The sequence below is a fragment of the Balaenoptera physalus genome, assembly GCF_965194825.1.
Source record: "Balaenoptera physalus genome assembly, chromosome: 17".
NCBI lineage: Eukaryota > Metazoa > Chordata > Mammalia > Artiodactyla > Balaenopteridae > Balaenoptera > Balaenoptera physalus.
Window position 1 is genome coordinate 839,995 of NC_138895.1, and position 22,736 is coordinate 862,730.

The 22,736-nt window shown below is 43.2% G+C and overlaps 1 protein-coding gene across 14 annotated transcripts in view; it reads right to left on the reverse strand.

Moving 5' to 3' along the window:
* The window catches only part of PRKDC (protein kinase, DNA-activated, catalytic subunit), a 151,327-nt gene that overhangs the window by 118,517 nt on the left and 10,074 nt on the right, over positions 1 to 22,736 (reverse strand). For all 14 annotated transcript variants that reach the window (XR_014255729.1, XM_082433897.1, XM_082433904.1 and 11 more), the window contains exons 8-21: positions 17,917 to 17,972; positions 17,803 to 17,833; positions 17,171 to 17,328; positions 11,894 to 12,040; positions 10,424 to 10,588; positions 9,584 to 9,752; positions 9,155 to 9,204; positions 8,422 to 8,547; positions 6,931 to 7,083; positions 5,417 to 5,532; positions 4,901 to 5,060; positions 3,806 to 3,892; positions 2,926 to 3,045; positions 2,399 to 2,558 (exon numbers count right to left, since the gene is read on the reverse strand). Coding sequence is in view for 13 of the 14 variants with exons in the window: in XM_082433897.1 (XP_082290023.1) it covers positions 2,399 to 2,558; positions 2,926 to 3,045; positions 3,806 to 3,892; positions 4,901 to 5,060; positions 5,417 to 5,532; positions 6,931 to 7,083; positions 8,422 to 8,547; positions 9,155 to 9,204; positions 9,584 to 9,752; positions 10,424 to 10,588; positions 11,894 to 12,040; positions 17,171 to 17,328; positions 17,803 to 17,833; positions 17,917 to 17,972 (1,698 nt within the window). In the remaining variant the exon portion in view is untranslated. The remainder of the gene's footprint in view (positions 1 to 2,398; positions 2,559 to 2,925; positions 3,046 to 3,805; positions 3,893 to 4,900; positions 5,061 to 5,416; positions 5,533 to 6,930; positions 7,084 to 8,421; positions 8,548 to 9,154; positions 9,205 to 9,583; positions 9,753 to 10,423; positions 10,589 to 11,893; positions 12,041 to 17,170; positions 17,329 to 17,802; positions 17,834 to 17,916; positions 17,973 to 22,736) is intronic.

The window sequence follows — 22,736 nt, forward strand, 5'->3', positions numbered from 1 at the left end:
TGGCCGACGTCCCGTATGCCGCCCTCCTCGCCTGCCTGGATACCCTGCCCCACCAGGGGGGCCCCCGGTGCCCACCGTCCTCGGCACCGACCACTGGAGGAGGACCTCACGGGACTGACCTCACTGGGAAGACCACTCACAGTCAGAGGACAGAGCGGCTCCCGCTAACCACAGGCCCATGGGCATGACCATGACGGCACCGCCTGCCATCGGTCCTGGGGGCCCCTCACGTGAGAGGACATCCGACAAGCCCAGGCGGAAGGACCTCCTCCCAAATCACGGCCCGCAACCTTCAACAACATCAACGTCATGAGAACTGTCCCGCACAAAAGGACGCCCAGAGGCACGACAACTAAATGCAAGGCCCGGACTGAATTCTGGCCCCGGAAAAACGCAGCTGAAAGCACAGCTACGAAGGAAGTTAATGGGGCAGCCGAGCAATGTGCACACAGGCTGCAGAGGAGGAGAGTGAGGGATCCATGTCACCCCTCCTGACCTTGACCACGACGATGCCGTCTGTGGTCATGCACAGGAAGCACACATCGCAATATTCAGGCACACGCGTCTGTGATGCCTGCAACTTACTCACAAAAGGTTCGGGAGAAATCATCACGTGTAAACACACACACATATTACCGCACAATACAGAGAGAGCACAGACAGTGACAAAGCAAGCGGGACACAACTTAACTGCTAAACCTGCATAAAGAGCAGATAGGAGTTCTTTTCACTATTAATGCAACTGTTCTGGAAGTTTAATATCATATCAAATAAAACATTACTAAAAATAGTCTTTCAGGTTATGGATTTTCTGTTGTTAGTTTACTTACCCTCTGCTTTTCCCTATCTTTTCCCTATCTTCTAATTACCTGGAGAACGACTATTTATCAATAACTAAATTCTCTGCTTAAAGGATCACAGTAATGTCCCACATTAACTGAAAAGAAATACAAATCTTTTCAATGAGCTAACTGACAAAACTAAATTCAAAAAAGCAAATGAACGGACCACAAAGATATCTGCTAACAGATATATTCATTTCCTTTAACCATGTCCACGTGTTTTCAGTGAACTACTCAAATAGCAGCACTCCTTATAAGAAGTGAATTTTAAAAGCCTAAATAAAATACAAACATCAACTAGCTTTTTTTTTTCCTCTAAATACTTATCCCAAAACTGTGACTCTTTCTTTATGAACTCTGAATATGCATAGAGGTGTCATAAAAACCAGACACAGTAAATGAAATTTGTCACACACTTTTCATTTACGGTTTCTAAACCAACAGTATTTAAGCTGAACAATAAAATAATGATTTACGTAGATGGAATTTTACAAATTAACACTTGATTTTCTACTTTGCTGGCAGGGGCATTTCAATTCTTACCAATATTTCAGGGTTCTTCTCCAACATGAACCCTTCTTTTTGCTCATCTGATCACTATGTCCATTTCCATTCTGGTTCAAGGAAATCTGCCCCCCCCTCAATTCTACATACTACTTTTCTTGGCTAGTACAACTTTGGCCTGGGGACTTCCCTGGTGATGCAGTGGTTAAGAATCCGCCTGCCAACGAAGGGGACGCGGGTTCGAGCCCTGGTCTGGGAAGATCCCACATGCCACGGAGCAACCAAGCCCGTGCACCACAACTACTGAGCCTGCGCTCTAGAGCCCGCGAGCCTCAACTACTGAAGCCTGCGTGCCTAGAGCCTGTGCTCCGCAACAAGAGAAGCTACTACAATGAGAAGCCCGTGCACCGCAACAAAGAGTAGCCCCCACTCTCTGCAACTAGAGAAAGCCCGCACACAGCAATGAAGACCCAATGCAGCCAAAAATAAATTAATTTTTAAAAAAACCTCCAATCCATTAAAAAAAAAAAAAAGAAAAAATTTTGCCTGGCCAGATGAATTTTTTCTTTGAATCTTTTCCCAAACCTATTTCTTGTATGACAATTCTTCTGAACTAACATTAGTACTAAATCAGTTATATCTGAAAAACCAATAAAAAATCAGGTGAGATTAGGTCAAAATATAAAATTACTATTGGATTTCCTTATAGTTTTAATTCCTGTTTGATTTGTCAAACAAAAGTTTCTTTGCAAGGCAGTATGTTAGAATCTATAAGGAGTTCAAGATATTGAAGACTGACTTCTTGCCCTTGAAGATTTTATAAATCTTGGTAGGATATAAGTGACTAAAATAAAAAGTAGGTTTAATACCTCAGTTATACTTCTTATGTCCCAATTATATTGAAATGAATTGGGGAGATCACAAAAATATCAAACATATTTTGAATATGTTGGGTTCAAATTTCAAAAGTTGCAAAAATGCAAATATGTAGTCTTATTATAGTTATTACATCGCCATTTTAAGACACATGTCAAAATTCTTCTAAACCTTACCTGATAAGGCTGAAGTTTTCAGATATCCATCAAGGCTGGGTAAAATGTCCTTATAATAGGGCTGAATTACATGTTTGCCGATGTAAACTGACCATTCTTCTAGGGCATTCAGGCCGACTTCTGCCAATGGGGTATAGCTCAGGCCCAGTTTAAAAGCCATCTGTATGTGAGTACAAACAAGGTAATGAAACAAAAGGAATATGAGATTCAAAGAGGGTTTCTAACGGCAAGCCTTTCCTCTGCCGGAACCAGACAGGCTGGAGGGAAGGGTACACTGAGGCCCTCTCAGGAAGGCCTGCCAGTGGGTGTCACTGCACACCTGCAGCACAGGGAGGGCTGAATCCTCACCCCCCATTCCCAGGGGCCCTCAGCGAGGCCCAGCCAGGGTCTCTCCCCAAAGCTGCTCAGTGGCAGAAGCAGAACATGAACCGGGGTGTCTGACAGGTGAGCGCCTGCTGTGACTGCCATGCTTTCCAGGAAACAGGACACTGCACTAGAGATACATCTGCTCAGGACAATGCACCCACCTGCAAGGCAGGGACATAGGCTCTGACATCAAGTTCGATGATGTCATGTGGCAGGGACAGGACAAAGGTCAAACAGGAGGCCAGGAGTTCATCTTTGTACTGCTTCATTTTAACTGACACCTTAGCAAGAAAGACGACAAGAACATCAGTGCTGCGCACCTGAAGAGAGCCTTCCATTTCACAATCAACTACGAGATGCCCTACTCGCAAACAGGGAAAATGATCACACGGCCTTTATCTGACACGGCTGCGTTCATTTAAAAATTAAGCACTGATCTCCAGGAAGAGTTCATTTGTTGAGTACTTAATTCCCATTAGGTGGAAGAGCTAAAGAATCTATTAACTTTGAGTTGTCATCACTCAATTTTAAGAAACCTCAGGGGACTCTGGAAGCGCAAAGATTTCCTCTGTTAGTGATTTTAACCCCTTAATCCCCACATGGATTAAGCAGCCCATTTTTAAGCAATTAGATCATTTACGATCATTAGGATTTTTTTCAACATACATTCATTTTTTTTTAACATCTTTATTGCAGTATAATTGCTTTACAATGGTGTGTTAGTTTCTGCTGTATAACAAAGTGAATCAGCTATACATATACAAATATCCCCATATCCCCTCCCTCTTGCGTCTCCCTCCCACCCTCCTTATCCCACCCCTCTAGGTGGTCACAAAGCACCGAGCTGATCTCCCTGTGCTATGCGGCTGCTTCCCACTGGCTATCTATTTTACGTTTGGTAGTGTATATATGTCCATGCCACTCTCTCACTTCATCCCAGCTTACCCTTCCTCCTCCCCATGTCCTCAAGTCCATTCTCTACGTCTTACATTCATTTTTAAATAACCCATGACAACACTGGATAAATCATTTGAAAATTACCTCTTTACCAAATTTTGCAAACAAAGCAAAGCAAAAAGACTTTTCTGGGTCCTCAGGAGACTGTTTCTGACTCTTTGGGCCAACACCCTGTCAAATAAAACAGGGAATTAGTTCCGTGAATGATAACCAGGTAATTCTGTGTTCTAATCCGGCAGTTCCCAGCCTTCCTTCCGAGGGGAACCCATTTTCATGTTGCTCAGGCCTCATGCAGAGGGGAAGTGAAATCAGCCCTGAAAACATTTCAGGCGGAGGCCAGTGAGAAACCGAGTGGGAGGTGGGAAGTGGCTTGCCGGTCAAAACCCAGGGCCTAAGTCCACTCCCCGTCCCTGTGTTCTGAAGCACATGCCTGTGGGCTGAGACACTGCTCACGCCCAGAGCCCCCAGACGCAAACCCAGTTACTTTCCAACCTCACGGGCCACCAGATCCCCTGGGCGGCCTGGGCACAGGCTGCTGAGCCGCGGCCCAGAGCTTCTGACGAGGTGAGCCTGGAGAGGGCGAGAGTGATGGTAGTGATGCCATCCCAGCACCCAGCACCCCATCAGAACCCTGTGGAGCTAACATCATCAGCCAGGTGTCGTAAATCAGAACAGAAAATGCTACTGGTTAAACTTTAAAGAGTGTCATCCAACTGCCACTCACATTATCAGTCTTTCAAAGTACAGATAATAAAATTAGTAGACTTTAAAACTGCAATATGCTATCATGTCGTATTTTAGAAGGTATTTATACAAACTCATGCAACCTAAGAAACACAGGGGGCTTCCCTGGTGGCGCAGTGGTTGAGAATCTGCCTGCCAATGCAGGGGACACGGGTTCGAGCCCTGGTCTGGGAAGATGCCACATGCCACGGAGCAACTAGGCCCGTGAGCCACAACTACTGAGCCTGCGCGTCGGGAGCCTGTGCCCCGCAACGAGAGGCCGCAACAGTGAAAGGCCTGCACACCGCGATGAAGAGTGGCCCCCGCTTGCTGCAACTAGAGAAAGCCCTTGCACAGAAACGAAGACCCAACACAGCTAAAAATTAATTAATTAATTAATTTAAAAAAAAAAAAAAGAAACACAGGAATATTCAGGGTCCTTCAAAAAACACTTACCTCAAAATATTTTATTTTCTTGGCATTTCTCACAGCAATAGATAGCAATTTGTAGAAACCACTAATGAATGGCAACCGTGTAGACTGCAGAATTAATTCATATGCAAAGGAGCATACCCATGGCTCAAAAAATTCTACATGTTTCTCAGGAAGAATCTCCCTGTAAAAACAAATTTAAAGCTTAATGTAGAAATTCTCATCATATACTATTTTTACTCAGCTTTGAAATTATAAGGGACATAATCAAAACAAAATCATAATCTATGATTCCATTATATATCATTTTCAGGTATATCTATATTCCTTGTTTTCCCTACCTGAGGATCTTTTAAATGTATTTTTTTAAAAAAAGATAAATCTCAGATGCTACATTTAAATATATTTTAAGTTTCATACAAGCAATTTTACATTTTAAGTCCTACTATTTCATTTCTTATATCTACGTAAGTGATTTTCCTATATTACAGCCAATAATTGATAATTTCCACTCTTAAACAAATAGCATTTTTTAAATACCTGCAAAATTCCACCAGGTTGATGAAAGCTGAAAAATCTTTAGGTTTAGCAGGACGCAAGTTAGCAGCTGGATCTGAAGTCGGGATCACCCAAACACCAGCAGCTTCATTTTCATCCTTAAAAATTAATGGTACCAAAAAAACACTGTAACATTCAATCATTCAACAAATGACTCAGCAAGTGACTCCACAGCCAAGGCCTGAGTCTTTGAGGAAGGAATGCAGAAGTGAGGAGGTACAGACGGGCCTCGGAAGCTCACAGTAGGATCAGAATGACGGGACCCATAGAGCATGTGGCATGGGAGGCCACAGGGGACGCCGTCGGGGGAATGAAGGTGCGCACACACACAGACACACAGGGTAGGGGGGACTAAACCTTCTCACAGGAGCAGTGTGCCGGCCAGAGGCAGAACCTCACGGCAGAGAAAGGACCAGTCGTGACGTGTAGGTTCCAAGTGAGAAACAGAGAAACAGTCACTACTATCAGGTAATACACAGATATTAACATATTCAGTTTGTGTTTCAGATGCAGGTGGAAATGTCGAGGGCAAGGCTGGAACCTAGACCTATCTGGGAAATGCTAATCTCAGAGGCGACAGCTGACCCGGCAGACAGTGCAAGGGGAGCGGAAGACAGAGACTAGGACATGTGCTCCAAGAGCAGGTGTGCGGCCGACAGTCTCAGCGAGTCCCTCTGGGCATGTGTGTTTATGAAATTATTTTAGACGTGAATAAGTAAAAAGCCTTAAAGAGCAACAGACCACCCCCCAGTGTCCCCTTCAACCTGTGTAAAAGCATCACGAGTGCAGCCGGGCTGACGAGGCCCAGGGCCCGCCTCTGCCCCTGCAGGACCCCCTGACTGAGCGGCCTCGGGCTCGGCCGTGGAAGCCAACGGGCAAAGTCGACTGAAGGACCCACGGGCTCAGCAGTGAACCGTGCTCCACAGAGTCCACGCCCACTGATGTAGCCTCATCACCTGAGTGTCTCGTGATGAGGACCCCTCAGAGTGGACAGCGGCCCCGAGCCGGCAGCTTCACGCTGGCTCCCACCCTTGAGCCGGCCGGGAAAGCAGTGCAAGAGAACAGGGGCAGGGGGTCTTCCCTGCCCGCCCCGGCCTACCTTCTACTCACTCCAGAGCACAGAGCTTGGAGTCTCCTCGGCTATCAACCAGAGGAACGCCAGGTTTCCCGATCCTACTGCAAAAGGCCGCCTCTACACTAAGTAAGACTTGACTCTGCTACTGCTGAGGAATGAGTAACAATCCTCGTAACAACTTCTTCCAAAGAGTTGCTTTAACTTATTAAACATATAAACTACTATCTAGTAGTTCAGAACAATCTAGTACAGAATATTTTCTACACATTAGGCAATGCAAATAAAAAAGTATCAATGACACGTATTAATGCTGATAAACCAATTTCCTGCAATCTCTACAAGTGTGTGATTTGCTCATGCTGCAGCACGTAGAGAGAGTTAGTACAAAAAGGATGCAAAATTATTACTGACAAGATCTAACCTCTTGTTCCCCAACACTCTGCTTTTCCAGTGTAAGATCCAATTTCTCGATAATCTTCAAAACTGATTTTACAAATTCATCATACAGCAAACGATTCAGACTTGGAAGGGAGGAATTCACAAAGAGAAATGCTTCATCTGCTAAAAGAGAATCCTTAAAATAAAGAAAATGATAAATTTCAACATACTGTGCAAAAAAGTATCAGTACCAGTATTAAATAAGCATTATGATACATAAAGATGTATATGTATATTTAGGTATTAAGGAAACTCCTGTGTAAACTATAGCAGATTTACCTCAAAGTTTTCAAGCTGGAAAATGTAGATACCTTCCTAAATTATTAGGACAATACCATTTCAGTCAGATACGACTTACGCAGTCATGTAACAAACACAAACAGTAGTAAATGAGAAGATTTATTAGGCCAATCGTTGTCAAAACATTTACCACATTAATGTGTGAGTGTGTGTGTGTGTGTGTGTGTGTGTGTGTGTACACACATCTGTATACTATACATGTTGTGTCACTGTGCAAATGCACATGCATGTACATATGCACATATATACATGTGCACATATAAATACACATGTACTCACACATAGGCATGCATACATATGTACAAATACATATCTATTCTCAGAATGAATTTAAAGTATTATAATCTATTATTTCTTTAAAAGTGAAATATTCAAAAAAAAAAAAAAAAGTGAAATATTCTACCATTCCAAAAATATGGACCAATTACTCTGCCTTTACTCAAATAGTCTATGAAACTTAACCTCAAAATGTATCTAACATCACATATAAGAAAGCATATTTTAGGTAAAATTATTAACATTGCTATACTATTTTACCTCAATAAGAAAAACTCCTCTAAGATTTTTCACAGGATAGGAACCATCTATTGACAAACACTGCTTTTCCCAGGCTATGAATGCTTTGTCAAAGACTATGTTAAACGGTGGCCAGAACCTGGCTTAGCGCAGACACCGCTGAAGCACCTGCCAGAAACGCAGGAGGCATGACTCTAACCGTGACAAACAGCCGTGCACCCATCTCCTTCGCACCTACTACAGCAACCGGATGTACCTTCAGCTTTAGCAAATAAAAAGAGCACAGCTCTCCCGTGGTGATAACACTGCCTGCCACGTTCTTTTTATCCACCAGCCTGGGTCTGTTTGAAAGAACAACTCGGCACCAATTACGCTAGGTATGCTGCTTCTTAAGCTGAAATGCGGACTCAGCTACAGTAATTCATTAATTTTAAACGAGTTCTAGGGTTTTGTTCCTTTTATTTGATTTTTTTCAAGTCTCACTTTAACTATCCTAACTTACACTGTTTTAATTTTTCATTACCTGAAGTACTTAAAAAAAAAAACCCTATTGAAAGTTAGTAAAATATACTTCTGAAATAATTCTTAGGTGTAAAACTATGGAGACTAATAATGAGGAACTAAGGTACTTCTGTGGCTTTAAAATGGTCGTTTTTACCATCATCTGGTCACAGCTCAGGAGATTTCTAAAAAGATCCAAATAGTCTTTGCAGGTGGACACTCGCCATTTGCCGGTTCTAACTTCCCCTGACACACGGCGGTCCTCGCACTCAGGCTCAGCACCCTGGTGGGAAGACAAACATCCAACGCTGAGGACGCACCAGAGAGCGAGCAGCACTGCTGCGCTTTCACTGTCTGATGTGTCAGAATCCTCTAAGCCAGAAGAGCCGCCGGCTGGAGACTCTAACTTGTCTGAGGAAGACAGTATGTTATGAAAGCATAATAAAGAAGCTGGAAGAATGTCACAATTTTCTAACTAGGACTGAAACAGTGATGCACTAACAAGTGTTTCAAAACAATATCCAAGGTATGTGTTATGAATAATTTACCTCAACTTCTTATACAGATCTCTCCTCTCATCCTATTTCCTGTTAAAGTCACTAAGACATGCCTCCCATAATATACCTAAGTATTTTGTCCTACAGCTTCAAGAGAAAAAGATCCCTTTTTGTAAAAATGTATGTACAGTAGTAAGGTTATGTTTAAGGATGTCTCATAACCATCACCGGAAAAAGTACTTAGGCATTACAGCCTATACTTTTCAAAATGTAGCTAATGGCTAATAACAAAAAAACCCACTTTTGTATATTTACAGATTAAAAACTCTAGCAACATCTTTAGCTTTCAAGATGACAAAAGACTAACTTTCAAATCATACATTCAGAATTTACCTTTTGAAGGATCACTGGTTTAGAACATATTCTGATTAAACCTTGATGCACTATAAAAAGAAAATGAAAACAAAAAAGAAAAATACAATGAAAAATATAACCACTCAATAAAAATGACAGCCATTATCTTTTTGAATATAACTTACCCTCTCAATTTTTTCTCTAAGTTTAGTAATACCTTTAGTTTTAATTTTTTTCTTTTTTTTCTTTTGTTTTAAATTTTAGACTATTAAGGTTCAAAAGCAAAAGAAAGAGGAAAAAAATTCAAAAAATGGATAGAAAAAGGCTATTTTGGTCCACCAAAATACTAGTTCTCCAAGAGGCATCAAAAGATACAAAAGAATTTGGCAACCAGATGTTCTTTATATCAAACAACATGTTAAGTATTAACCATTCATCGTCCTCAAAACAAGTGAATTCCAAACTCACCCATAGTACTAATGCAATTCCAGAGAACTGGTCCTTTTTCTGCCAAGGCCAGGAAAACTTTCACTATGGCTTTGCAACACACCAACTGCATTTTTGGACTGTACTGGGGGAAACTGTCTATCTGCACGACCACGAGGTGCTCCAGAACTGGCATGTGCACCTCAGGAACCTGCCAGAAAGGAGAGCACACGAAGAGCTAGGGCAGGCAATGAATAACTACAGGGACCATACAGACAGTCAGAGTAAACACAACGCCATTAGACACGTGTCAGATGAATGAAAAACCAGGATTATTACCTAATCTAATTTATTGCTGTGATTGTCTAAAAAAAAATCAGAGTAACTGTCTAAATGATACTTAAGGTGCAATTCTACCCCAAGCAGCAATCTTAATCTTTTAGAAAGATAGAAAGTAACAAATAATTTTTCCTACTTTGGGAAAAAAAAGTCAAGTTTCATGACAAAAACCGTACCGATACAAAATACTAGCTAAAAATGTCACCTTGGGGACTTCCCTGGTGGCACAGTGGATAAGACTCCACGCTCCCAATGCAGGGGGCCCAGGTTCAATCCCTGGTCAGGGAACTAGACCTCACAGGCATGCCACAACTAGGGAGCCCGCCTGCTACAACTAAGGAGCCCACGTGCAGCAACTAAGACCTGGTGCAACCCAATAAATAAATATAAATAAACAGAGATATTAGAAAAAAAAAAAGGTCGCCCTGACCACAATGTGCCTGTACTGAATGCATATTAACTCCTGCTACGCCATCAAATTATCTGAAGAACTGAGGTAAAATAGTCAAAACTGTGCTCCGTTTAACCAACTATCTCACTCACCGTATCAAGGTGAAGCAAGACACTGGCAACAGACTGGAGGAAACTGGGCATCTGGTAGACGTGGTCCTCGGCCGTGTCCGTCTCGGTGAGGAACAGCTGCCGGCAGCGCTGAACAAGCTCCACGAACATGAAGCCAACGTCTTCTGGGTTTATAACCTTGCAAGGCTTTAGGAAAGGAAAACAAGCCTCTGTCAAACCTTACCAACCTCAAAATAATGGTGTTTAAGGTGTCGTGTTAAGCCATGTTGTTATAAACTGAATGTTAACAAGCTTTATAATGGAGAAGAAATACAGATATAAAATACAGTGTATGTTCTAAAGATGCTTTCTGAAAAATCTGTAAGTACATTCTGAACAGTTATTAATACACAACACACCTACTGAACCCTGTGTTCTAGGCACTGGGAAGATGGTAGTTATCAAAGACAACTGGGTGCAGGCCCTGCCCAGAGGCCAGTCGCCCAGAGGAAGGGACAGACCCAAACCCCGGAGGCACAGCACACGGCCCCCAGAGGCACCCGGCTGTGCCGTCCTCCACCCGGCCGCGTGCTGCTGAGGCCCCTTAGACCCTGGCTCGAGTTCCTCCTCCAGGAGACTCTGGCCCCTGTATCTTTGCCGCGTCCTCTGCCTTCCTCCCTGTCGGCCACGCTCTGGCTACACTAGGTCACCACAACGAACAAGTCCAAGCCGGCCAGACCTCAGGGTCTGAAGCTGTGAAGCCCAGGCTCTCGGTCACCTCTGAGCCTTCTCACACACTGTTTCTTCTGCCCTAAGTACACTGAAAGGAGCCACAGAGACAAGTGGAGATAAAGGTTTATTTTTAAGGGGAAAGGACCATCTGGAAACAAATGAGGAAGCATGAGGGAAGGAGTGAGGGGCGGTGTGGAGGGCTGGAAACGGACACACAGACCCTACAACGGGGAAGCAGCCCTGGGAGGTAGATCTGCACAGAGGCAGGGAGTGACGTCCTCTGTCGAGCGGAAGCGCGGAGCTCCACTAGGAGGGGGGCACCCACGGCGAAGCTCAGTGTCCCTAAACAGCCCTCACTCAGGCACAGGGGCTCTCGCTAGCGCGCCGAGCGTCACCGCCAAGCTGCACCTCATCAACAATGGGCAGTGCGGCAGTGGGAAAAACGTGGTGTTTCTCATCTTCAGCTCGGAGTTATGTCTTGGTTCTGTCAACTGTTCACTGTGTGCCCTTTCACGAGTTACCTAATTTCTCTGGGCCTCAGTTTCCTCACCTGTAAAGTGGAATCATATTCCTAAAAGCCTGTGGGAGAGTTATGAGTATTTGAGATAATACACGTACAGAATCCTAGTACACAGCAGGCACTGAGAAAAACAAGTTAACGACAAAGCAAGTAAGAACAATATTTTCACAAGTGTGAGATGCTATTCAAAACACAATAAAGTACATTCCTTTAAACACTCAAGTGAAACTAAAAGGACACGAGCACATTATCGGGCATACCCCTGCAAACAGTCCGTATCCACGAACGGCGATGCACAAGTCCTTGCTGTTTGCGTCCACGTTTCTGATGATCCCATAGAACTGCTCCATGAAGTACCGCAGCTTACTCCTGTGCGTCTCTGCGTTGTTCGCTACCATAAAAGAAAGCTGCAATTGCATAATGTTTACTTTAGAGACATTTCTAGGAAAACAAAGGCATCTATCCAAATGGGAAAAGGCTAGAACTGCTGAGTAAGACATTATCAATGTGTTGTCACAGTTCCACAGTTGCTTTTACTCATAAAGAACCATTTCTTCCATCTGCTTGCTTAGTCTCCAACAGGTTCAGAAAAGGCACTTTCTCAAGTAAGCCTTTATTATACATGATGCTTTTTTCCTAGAGAAAGGGACTGAAAGAGACCAGGTAGATGCAGGAAGACGTTTGCACAAAACACAGGCTCCGGATGAAAGCTCCCTGATGAAGCAGAAGGCGTCTTTAGACTCCTCTGTGACTCATGGTGACACAAAGCTGGGCAGCCCAGCGGCCGGTGAGTTCAGTCACCAACAGACTGGGACCCACAGGAGGGAACACGGGGACGGCTCAAAACTAAAAATCAGAAAGAAAGACAAGTGTCTTATATAGTTTTCTGAGTACAGGTCTTTTACCTCCTTAGGTAGCTTTATTCCTCCTTAGGTAGGTATTTTATTCTTTTTGTTGCAATGCTGAATGGTATTGTTTCCTTAATTTCTCTTTCTGATCTTTTGTTGTTAGTGTATAGGCATGCAAGAGATTTCTGTGCATTAATTTTGTACCCTGCAACTTTACCAAATTCACTGATTAGCTCTCATAGTTTTCTGGTGGCATATTTAGGATTACCTATGTATAGTATCATGTCATCTGCAAACAGTGACAGTTTCACTTCTTCTTTTCCAATTTGTATACCTTTTATTTATTTTTCTTCTCTGACTGCCGTGGCTAGGACTTCCAAAACTACGTTGAATAACAGTGGCGAGAGTGGACATCCTTGTCTTTTTCCTGATCTTATAGGAAATGCTTTCAGTTTTTCACCACTGAGAATCATGTTTGTGGTGGGTCTGTCAAATATGGCCTCTATTACGTTGAAGTAGGTTCCCTCTACACCCACTTTCTGGAGAGTTTTTATCATAAACAGGTGTTGAATTTTGTCAAAAGCTTTTTCTGCATCTACTGAGATGATTATATGGTTTTTATTCTTCAATTTGTTAATATGGTGTATCACATTGATTGATTTGCATATATTGAAGAATCCTTGCATCCCTGGGATAAATCCCACTTGATCATGGTGTATGACACAAACAGATGGAGAGATATACCATGTTCTTGGATTGGAAGAATCAATATTGTGAAAACGACTATACTACCCAAAGCATTCTACAGATTCAATGCAACCCCTATCAAATTACCAGTGGCATTTTTTACAAAATTAGAACAAAAAATCTTAAAATTTGTATGGAGACACAAAAGACCCCGAATAGCCAAAGCAGTCTTGAGGGGAAAAAAACAGAGCTGGAGGAATCAGACTCCCGGACTTCAGACTATACTACAAAACTACAGTAATCAAGACAATATGGTACTGGCACAAAAACAGAAATATAGATCAATGGAACAGGATAGAAAGCCCAGAGATAAACCCACACACCTATGGTCAACTAATCTATGACAAAAGAGGCAAGAATATACAATGGAGAAAAGACAGGCCTCTTCAATAAGTGGTGCTGGGAAAACTGGACAGCCACATGTATAAGAATGAAATTAGAACACTCCCTAACACCACACACAAAAATAAACTCGAAATGGATTAAAGATCTAAATATAAGACCAGACACTATAAAACTCTTAGAGGAAAACATAGGCAGAACCCTCTGTGACATAAATCACAGCAAGATCTTTTTTGACCCACCTCCTAGAGTAATGGAAATAAAAACAAAAATAAACAAATGGGACCTAATGAAACTTAAAAGCTTTTGCACAGCAAAGGAGACTATAAACAAGACAAAAAGACAACCCTCAGAATGGGAGAAAATATTTGCAAACGAACCAATGGACAAAGCATTAATCTCCAAAATATATACACAGCTCATGCAGCTCAATATTAAAAAAACAAACAACCCAATCCAAAATTGGGCAGAAGACCTAAACAGACATTTCTCCAAAGAAGAGATATACAGATTGCAAACAAACACATGAAAGAATGCTCAACATCATTAATCATTAGAGAAATGCAAATCAAAACTACAGTGAGGTATCATCTCACACCGGTCAGAATGGCCATCACCAAAAAAACTACAAACAATAAATGCTGGAGAGGGTGTGGAGAAAAGGGAACCCTCTTGCACTGTTGGTGGGAATGTAAATTGATACAGCCACTATGGAGAACAGTATGGAGGTTCCTTAAAAAACTGAAAATAGAATTACCATATGACCCAACAATTCCACTACTGGGCATGTACCCAGAGAAAACTATTATTCAAAAAGAGTCATGCACCAAAATATTCACTGCAGCACTATTTACAATAGCCAGGTCATGGAAGCAACCTAAATGCCCATCGACAGACGAATGGATAAAGAAGACGTGGTACGAATAAACAATGGAGTATTACTCAGCCATAAAAAGGAACGAAATTGGGTCATTTGTAGCGTTGTGGATGGACAAAGAGACTGTCATACAGAGTGAAATAAGTCAGAAAGAGAAAAACAAATATCATATATTAACACATATATGTGCAATCTAGAAAAATGGTATAGATGAACTGGTTTGCAAGGCAGAAATAGCCTTGCAAACCAGTGACACAGACACAGAGAACAAACGTACGGACAGCAAGGGGGGAAAGAGGGGTGGAAGGTGGTGGTGGCGGGGTGATGAACTGGGAGATTGGGATTGACATGTGTACACCAATATGTATAAAACAGATAACTAATAAGAACCTGCTGTCTAAAAAATAAAATAAAATTCAAAAAAAATAAAAAAGCTCAGACACTCAAGATGAATCTAATTCATTTCTCTCTCTCTCTCCAGTGTGAAATAAGTCACTTTGTTCTCCACAATTTCTCACTCTTAAAATGCCTTAAAAAAAAAAAAAAAGCTCATTCAATAAGCAAAACAATAATGGAAAAGAAGAGTGAAGTTGGAAGACATCCACTACCTAATTTCAAGACTTAATATAAAGCTGGAGTCATCAACACAGTGAGGTACTGACTTAAGGATAGACAGAAAGACAAATGGAACAACAGTCCACAAATAAACCTCCACACATGTGGTCAACTGCTTTGTGACCACGGTGCCCAGGTAAGTCGATGGGGAAAGAAGTCTTCAACAAATGGTGCTTGAATCAAAAAAAAGGGGGAAAAATCAACTTCAAACCTTACTGTACATCATACACAAAAACTAACTCAAAATGCATTATAAACCTAAACGTAAATATTAAAACCATGAACTACAAAACTCCTTGTGGAAAACTAGGAGAAAATCTCTGCAACCACAGGATAGATAAAGTTTTCTTAGGGCATAGAAAAGAGGACCAATTGGAAAACTGGTAAATTGGACTTAAACTTTAAAAGTCCTGCTCTTGGAAAGATACAGTTAAGAAAAAGAAAAGGGAAGCCACAGAGAAAAACTATTTGCACTATTTTTAGAAAAGGGCTTGTCTCCTAATTGTATAAAGAACATTTACAGCTCGTTAATAAAATGACATACAACCTGATTTCAAAGCAAGCGAAAGATCTGAAGGAATACTTCACAAAACAAGACATAAGAATGGCAAACCACTACAGGAAAAAAAGATCAACAGTCACCACGGAAATTCAAATTAAAATCACAGTAGGGCAACACTGTACACCCATCAGAGGGGCTGAAATTAAAAAGACTGGCAATTCTAGGTGTTGGCAGGAACGTGGGGTGGCTGGAACTTACCGGCGGGGATGGAAAACGGTGCAAACAGTTTGAAAAAGAGTTTAGCAGGCGCTCATAAATTGCAACCTATCCCTACCATGCGCCCCAGCAATGCCACTTCTAGGTGTCTGCTCCACAGCCATGAGAACAGTTGGCAAGGGTGCTGCTCAACAATGTCCTCAGCTGGTCCCGTTACAAGAGCCCCCGCAGCCCAACCCCTGGTAGCCATGTGTCTGCTGCTGCATCTGGGACTCTATTCCTGTTTTGTGGATGGGTTCATTTGTACCCTCTTTTTAGATTCCACATGTAAGTGCTATCTTATGAAAAAATAAAATAAAATAAAGCAGTATGGGCTTCCCTGGTGGCACAGTGGTTGAGAATCCACCTGCCAATGCAGGGGACACGGGCTCGAGCCCTGGTCCAGGAAGATCCCACGTGCTGTGGAGCAAATATGCCCATGCACCACAACTACTGAGCCTGCGCTCTAGAGCCCGCAAACCACACCTACTGAGCCCGCATGCCACAACTACTGAAACCTGTGTGCCTAGAGCCTGTGCTCCGTAACAAGAGAAGCCACCGCAATGAGAAGCCCGTGCACCGCAACGAAGAGTAGCCCCCGGTCGCCACAACTAGAGAAAGGCCATGCACAGCAACAAGACCCAACACAGCCAAAAATAAATAAATAAATAATTTTTTAAAAAATAAAAAAATAAATAAAGCACTAAAACAGCCCAAGCTGGAAACGTCCCAAGAGTCCCTACAGGAGCTGTGGGATACGCCTGCAGCAGGACAGCAGCTGTGCCCCAGGTGCGCGAGGGCTCCCAACGCCGCTCTTCAGAATTTCCATCAGCGCCGCCCCAGCCAGTCTCATTCCCGCCACCAGCCCACCCCTCGGGTGTGTCCAGCTGCCAGTGGGCGCTCAGAACCACAGCACCTGCTCCTTGGCCGACAGAGACACCCAGCCACCTGCAGGCTCCCCCTGCACCCACACCCCAGCTGGACGGAAAGACCCCAGGGCAGGTGGGCTCATCTCAGTCACGAAGCCACGGAGACACAAGCATCTTGTCTTAACATGGCAGCTGACCCTGACCCCACCCTCACTGGGCCACCGGCTCCAGGGAGCCCAGGCCTCCCAGCCGTCCCTCCCTGCCGCCACTTCTTCTATCCAGCCTTGGCTCAGAGGCCCTGATCCGATCTGGCATCTTCTGAGCGTTCTTCCAGACCTGCTGCCACCCATGCGGCTGATGGATAAGCATGCTTTTTCTTTAAGTACCACAGAAGCTAATGGACCAACTTGTATTTACTTTTCAAACGTTCATGCACAAGATTGGAATTTAATTTTTTGCATAGAAAGAATTTTAAACAGTACCTGCTTCAGGAAAGATTCCAGAGCTGAATATGCAGCTTTTTTCAATTCTACATTTGTGTGGCTACACCATTTCGACAGTATTTCAAATAAAGAAACGTAGTTGTCCAGGAGGCAGGTGCTAAACTGAGATGCATGCAGGGTAAATATGGACAAGCCAGCTGCAAATGCAAAATACATCACATTTAAAATAAGACAACAAAGGGCGGAACAAAGAGCTAAGAAAAAGCTTCAGCCACACGTCAAATTAAAACTGTGCTCACAAAGGAGGCTCCAGTATCCTTACTCTAGTGACCCAGTGGTCCCCTCAGACCTCTGATGCCTCCATCCTCCATCTGAATCGACAGGCCCGTGACTCCCAAAACAAAGGTCGGAAGTAGGATCAGGGTTTATTTAGATAAAGTCAGAATCAAACAATCTGGATTCCCTGAGAGCTGCTCTAAAGTGATTTTTTCTGCAATCATGTGATCTAAGTGTAACCATCTCAACCAGCGCCCAAGAGGCCCCGTCACAACCGTATGGGAGCATCACAGGTGTCACTGCACTGACTTTCACTCACAGTTTAAGCAAACGTTTCCTCAATGCATTAACTTAATAATCTGAAACATTCCACCTCATTAAATATAGACTCTTACCCAAAGGCACCGCGTATCTCTTCAGATCAATCTATTAAAAAAAAAAATTTACCATCAATGTTTGACAATCACAAGGCTCAGCTGAAGAAGAATTAGAGGAATATTAAATCTTACCTGAGGACAGATTGCCTTTAGTGCAAAATCAAAAATCTCCCTTGAAGTCTGGGGATCTGGGGAAAAACAGGAAGCAGCCGCTGTCACAGAGCACAACAGTATCACCTGACCAAGCTCACAAGACCTTCAAACTAACAGCTCTGCTTCAGACAGCACGGCCTCCTCCTCCCTCACCTGTCTTCGTCCAACTGACCCTCGAACACTCTGTCCCGCTGGTGCTGACAGCGACCGGCGCTGCCTGTGCCGAGCTGGGCTCTGCTCTGGTCTCCTGGCGTCAGCCTCCTCCAGGGGAGCCCCCCTCAGGCACCCTGCAGGCCTCTCCGCCCCGGCTCGCGAGCTGACCCCGCCCGCGTGCACAGCTGTACGTACCGTGTCTCAGGAGACTGCCACGGCCATGTCCTGAGGTCCCCCTCCTCCCACAGGACCCAGTCCTACGTGGCGCACGCACGCTGAGTGCGGGTGCTGCACGGCGGCCACAGCTAGACACGCCCAGGACGAGGAGCCAGGCTCCGGCCTGCAGCCCAGTAACCAGGGGACGGACCGCAGCTGCCCACTGCCACCAGGAGCCAGGGCTCTCGGCGCCGCACTAAAGCACACCTCAGCCAAAGCAGGCAGGCAGACCTCGTAAACATCAAGGCCCAGACCTGTCCCTTACAGAAAAATCACAGCGCAGAAGCCCCTCTCACACTGACCCCACGTTCTGTGCGACCTCACCCCTCGCCAGCACTCTGCAGCAGGCAACCCAGCTCTCGTGGACCCGACCACAGCCAGCAGCCTGGACGCCCTGGAACCCACTGCCCCCGCTGCCTGGAACGTCCTCCCCAACCCCTCCCCAGCAGGCCCCTCGCCACCCTGCAGGCCTTTGCCGCTCGTCACCTCCCCAGAAAGAACCGTGGGCTGTGCACCTCCTCCATCTCTCCATGCTCAAGATTCCTCCTCACAGCAGCCAGTGTGCGTGCACAGATGAACCCTGAAATCTGCAGAGCCTGTGCTCCTCGTCCGTTTTCTCACCACACTGAGCTCGCGATGGCAGGAACCCGGGGATTCCCATCTCTGAGCCCAGCACCCAATCCATCACTCTTCAGACAGAAGACACCCAGGAAAGACATGCTCTATGAACAAACGTATTAGTACTGAGTATCACCGCCTGAAGTCAAACAATCACAGCGTGACCGTAAACTGCGAATTTTAGCCTCAGACCAAGGCTTACATCACAGTCCTGCCACGTGCTGGTTACATTAGTTTCCTGTGGCTGCTGTAACCAATTATCACAAACTCAGCGGCTTAAAACAACACAAACTTATTACCACACACAGTGAGGTGAGAAATCTGAAAGGTGAGAAATCTGAAACCAAGTTCTGGAGGTGAGAAATCTGAAACCAAGATCACAGCTACAAGTAGAAAACTCTGAGAACGCCCTGAGGACCAGGAAACGCACAAAGTCCCAGGCAGGATAAACCCAAGGAGAAACACGCCGAGACACAGAGTAATCAAATGGACAAAAATTAAAGACAAAGGGGTTTCCCTGGTGGCGCAGTGGTTGAGAATCTGCCTGCCAATGCAAGGGACACGGGTTCGAGCCCTGGTCTGGGAGGATCCCACATGCCGCGGAGCAACTAAGCCCGTGAGCCACAATTGCTGAGCCTGCGCGTCTGGAGCCTGTGCTCATCAACGAGAGGCCGCGATAGTGAGAGGCCCGTGCACAGCGATGAAGAGTGGCCCCCGCTTGCCACAACTAGAGAAAGCCCTCGCACAGAAACGAAGACCCAACACAGCCATAAATAAATAAATAAAAATTAAAGACAAAGAAAAATTATTGAAAGCAACAAGGGAAACCAACAAATAATATACAATGGAACTCCCATAAGGTTAACAGCTGATTTCTCAGCAGAAACTCTACAAGCCAGAAGGGAGTAGCATGATATATTTACAGTGATGAAAAGGAAGAACCTACAACCAAGATTACTCTACCTGACAAGGATCTCATTCAGATTCGACGGAGAAATCAAAAGCTTTACAGACAAGTAAAAGCTAAGAGAATTTGGCACCACCAAACCAGCTCTACAACATATACTAGAGGAATTTCTCTAAGTGGGAAACACAAAAGAAAAGGACCTACAAAAACAAACCCATAACAATTAAGAAAATGGTAATAAGAACATGCATATCAATAATTACCTTAAATGTGAATGGATTAAATGCTCCAACCAAAAGACACAGGCTCACTAAATAGATATAAAAACAAGACCCATATATATGCTGTCTACAAGAGACCCACTTCAGACCTAGGGACACATACAGACGGAAAGTGAGGGGATGGAAAAAGATATTCCATGCAAATGGAAATCGAAAGAAAACTGGGGTAGCAATACTCATACCAGATAAAATAGACTTTAAAATAAAGAATGTTACAAGAGACAAGGAAGGACACTACATAATGATCAAAGGATCAATCCAAGAAAAAGATATAACAATTATAAATATATATGCACCCAACCAACACAGGAGCACCTCAATACATATGGCAAATGCTAACAACCATGAAAGGAGAAATCGACAATATCACAGTAATATAGTAGGAGACTTTAACACCCCACTTACACCAATGGACAGATCAAACAGAAAATAAATAAGAAAACACAAGCTTTAAATGATACATTAAACAAGAGGGACTTAATTGATATTTATAGGACATTCCATCCAAAAACAGCAGATTACACTTTCTTCTCAAGTGCACACAGAACATTCTCCAGGATAGATCACATCTTGGGTCACAAATCAAGCCTCGGTAAATTTAAGAAAACTGAAATAATATCAAGCATCTTTTCTGACCACAACGCTATGAGATTAGAAATCAATTATGGGGGAAAAAAAACATAAAAAACACAAACACATGGAGGCTGAACAATACATTACTAAATAACCAAGAGATCACTGAAGAAATCAAAGAGAAAATCAAAAAATGCCTAGAGACAAATGACAATGAAAACACGACGATCCAAAACCTATGGGATGCAGCTAAAGCAGTTCTAAGACGGAATTTTATAGCAATACAAGCCCACCACAGGAAACAAGAAAAATCTCAAATAAACAATCTAACCTTACACCTAAAGGACTAGAGAAAGAACAAAGAGAACCCAAAATTAGTAGAAGGAAAGAAATGATAAAGATCAGAGCAGAAATAAATGAAACAGAAACAAAGAAAACAATAACAAAGACCAAGAAAACTTAAAGCTGGTTCTTTGAGAAGATAAACAAAATTGATAAACCTTTAGCCAGACTCATCAAAAAAAAGAGGCAAAAGACTCAAATCAATAAAATCAGAAATGAGGGGGCTTCCCTGGTGGCGCAGTGGTTGAGAATCCGCCTGCCAATGCAGGGGACACGGGTTCGAGCCCCGGTCTGGGAAGATCCCACATGCCGCGGAGCAACTAGGCCCGTGAGCCACAATTACTGAGCCTGCACGTCTGGAGCTTGTGCTCCGCAATAAGAGAGGCCACGATAGTGAGAGGCCCGTGCACTGCGATGAAGAGTGGCCCCCGCTCGCCGCAACTAGAGAAAGCCCTCGCACAGAAACAAAGACCCAACAAACACAGCCAAAAATAAATAAATTTTAAAAATAAATAAATAAATAAAATAAAATAAAATAAAATAAAATCAGAAATGAAAAAGCAGAAGTTACAACAGACACAGCAGAAATACAAAACAAAGAGACTACTACAAGCAACTCTATGCCAATAAAATGGACAACCTGGAAGAAATGGACAAATTCTTAGAGAGGCATAACCTTCCAAGACTGAACCAAGAAGCAATAGAAAATAAGAACAGACCAATCACAAGTAATGAAACTGAAACTGTGATTAAAAATCTTCCAACAAACAAAAGCCCAGGACCAGATGGCTTCACAGGTGAATTCTAGCAAACATTTAGAGAAGAGCTAACACCCATCCTTCTCAAAATCTTCCAAAACACTGCAGAGGGAGGAACACTCCCAAACTCATTCTATGAGGCCACCATCACCCTGCTACCGAAACTGGACAAAAATCCTACAAAAAAGAAAATTACAGACCAATATCACCGATGAATATAGATGCAAAAATCCTCAACAAAATACTAGCAAACAGAATCCAACAACACATTAAAAGGATCATACACCATGATCAATCAAGTGGGATTTATCCCAGGGATGCAAGGATTCTTCAATATATGCAAATCAATCAATGTGATACACCATATCAACAAATTGAAGAATAAAACCCAAATGATCATCTCAATAGATGCAGACAAAGCTTGTAACAAAATTCAACACCCATTTATGATAAAAACTCTCCAGAAAGTGGGCATAGAGGGAACCTACCTAAACATAATAAAGGCCATATATGACAAACCCACAGCAAACAGCTTTCTCAATGGTGAAAAACTGAAAGCATTTCCTCTAAAATCAGGAACAAGACAAGGATGTCCACTCTCACCACTATTATTCAACAGTTTTGGAAGTCCTAGCCACGGCAATCACAGAAGAAAACATAAATAAAAGGAATACAAATTGGAAAAGAAGAAGTACAACTGTCACTGTTTGCAGATGACATGATACTATACATAGAGAATCCTAAAAATGCCACCAGAAAACTACTAGAGCTAATCAATGAATTTGGTAAAGTTGCAGGATACAAAATTAATACACAGAAATCTCTTGCATTCCTATACACTAACAACGAAAGATCAGATAGAGAAATCAAGGAAACAATAGCATTCACCATTGCAAAAAAAAGAATAAAATACCTAGGAATGAACTTACCTAAGGAGGTAAAAGACCTGTA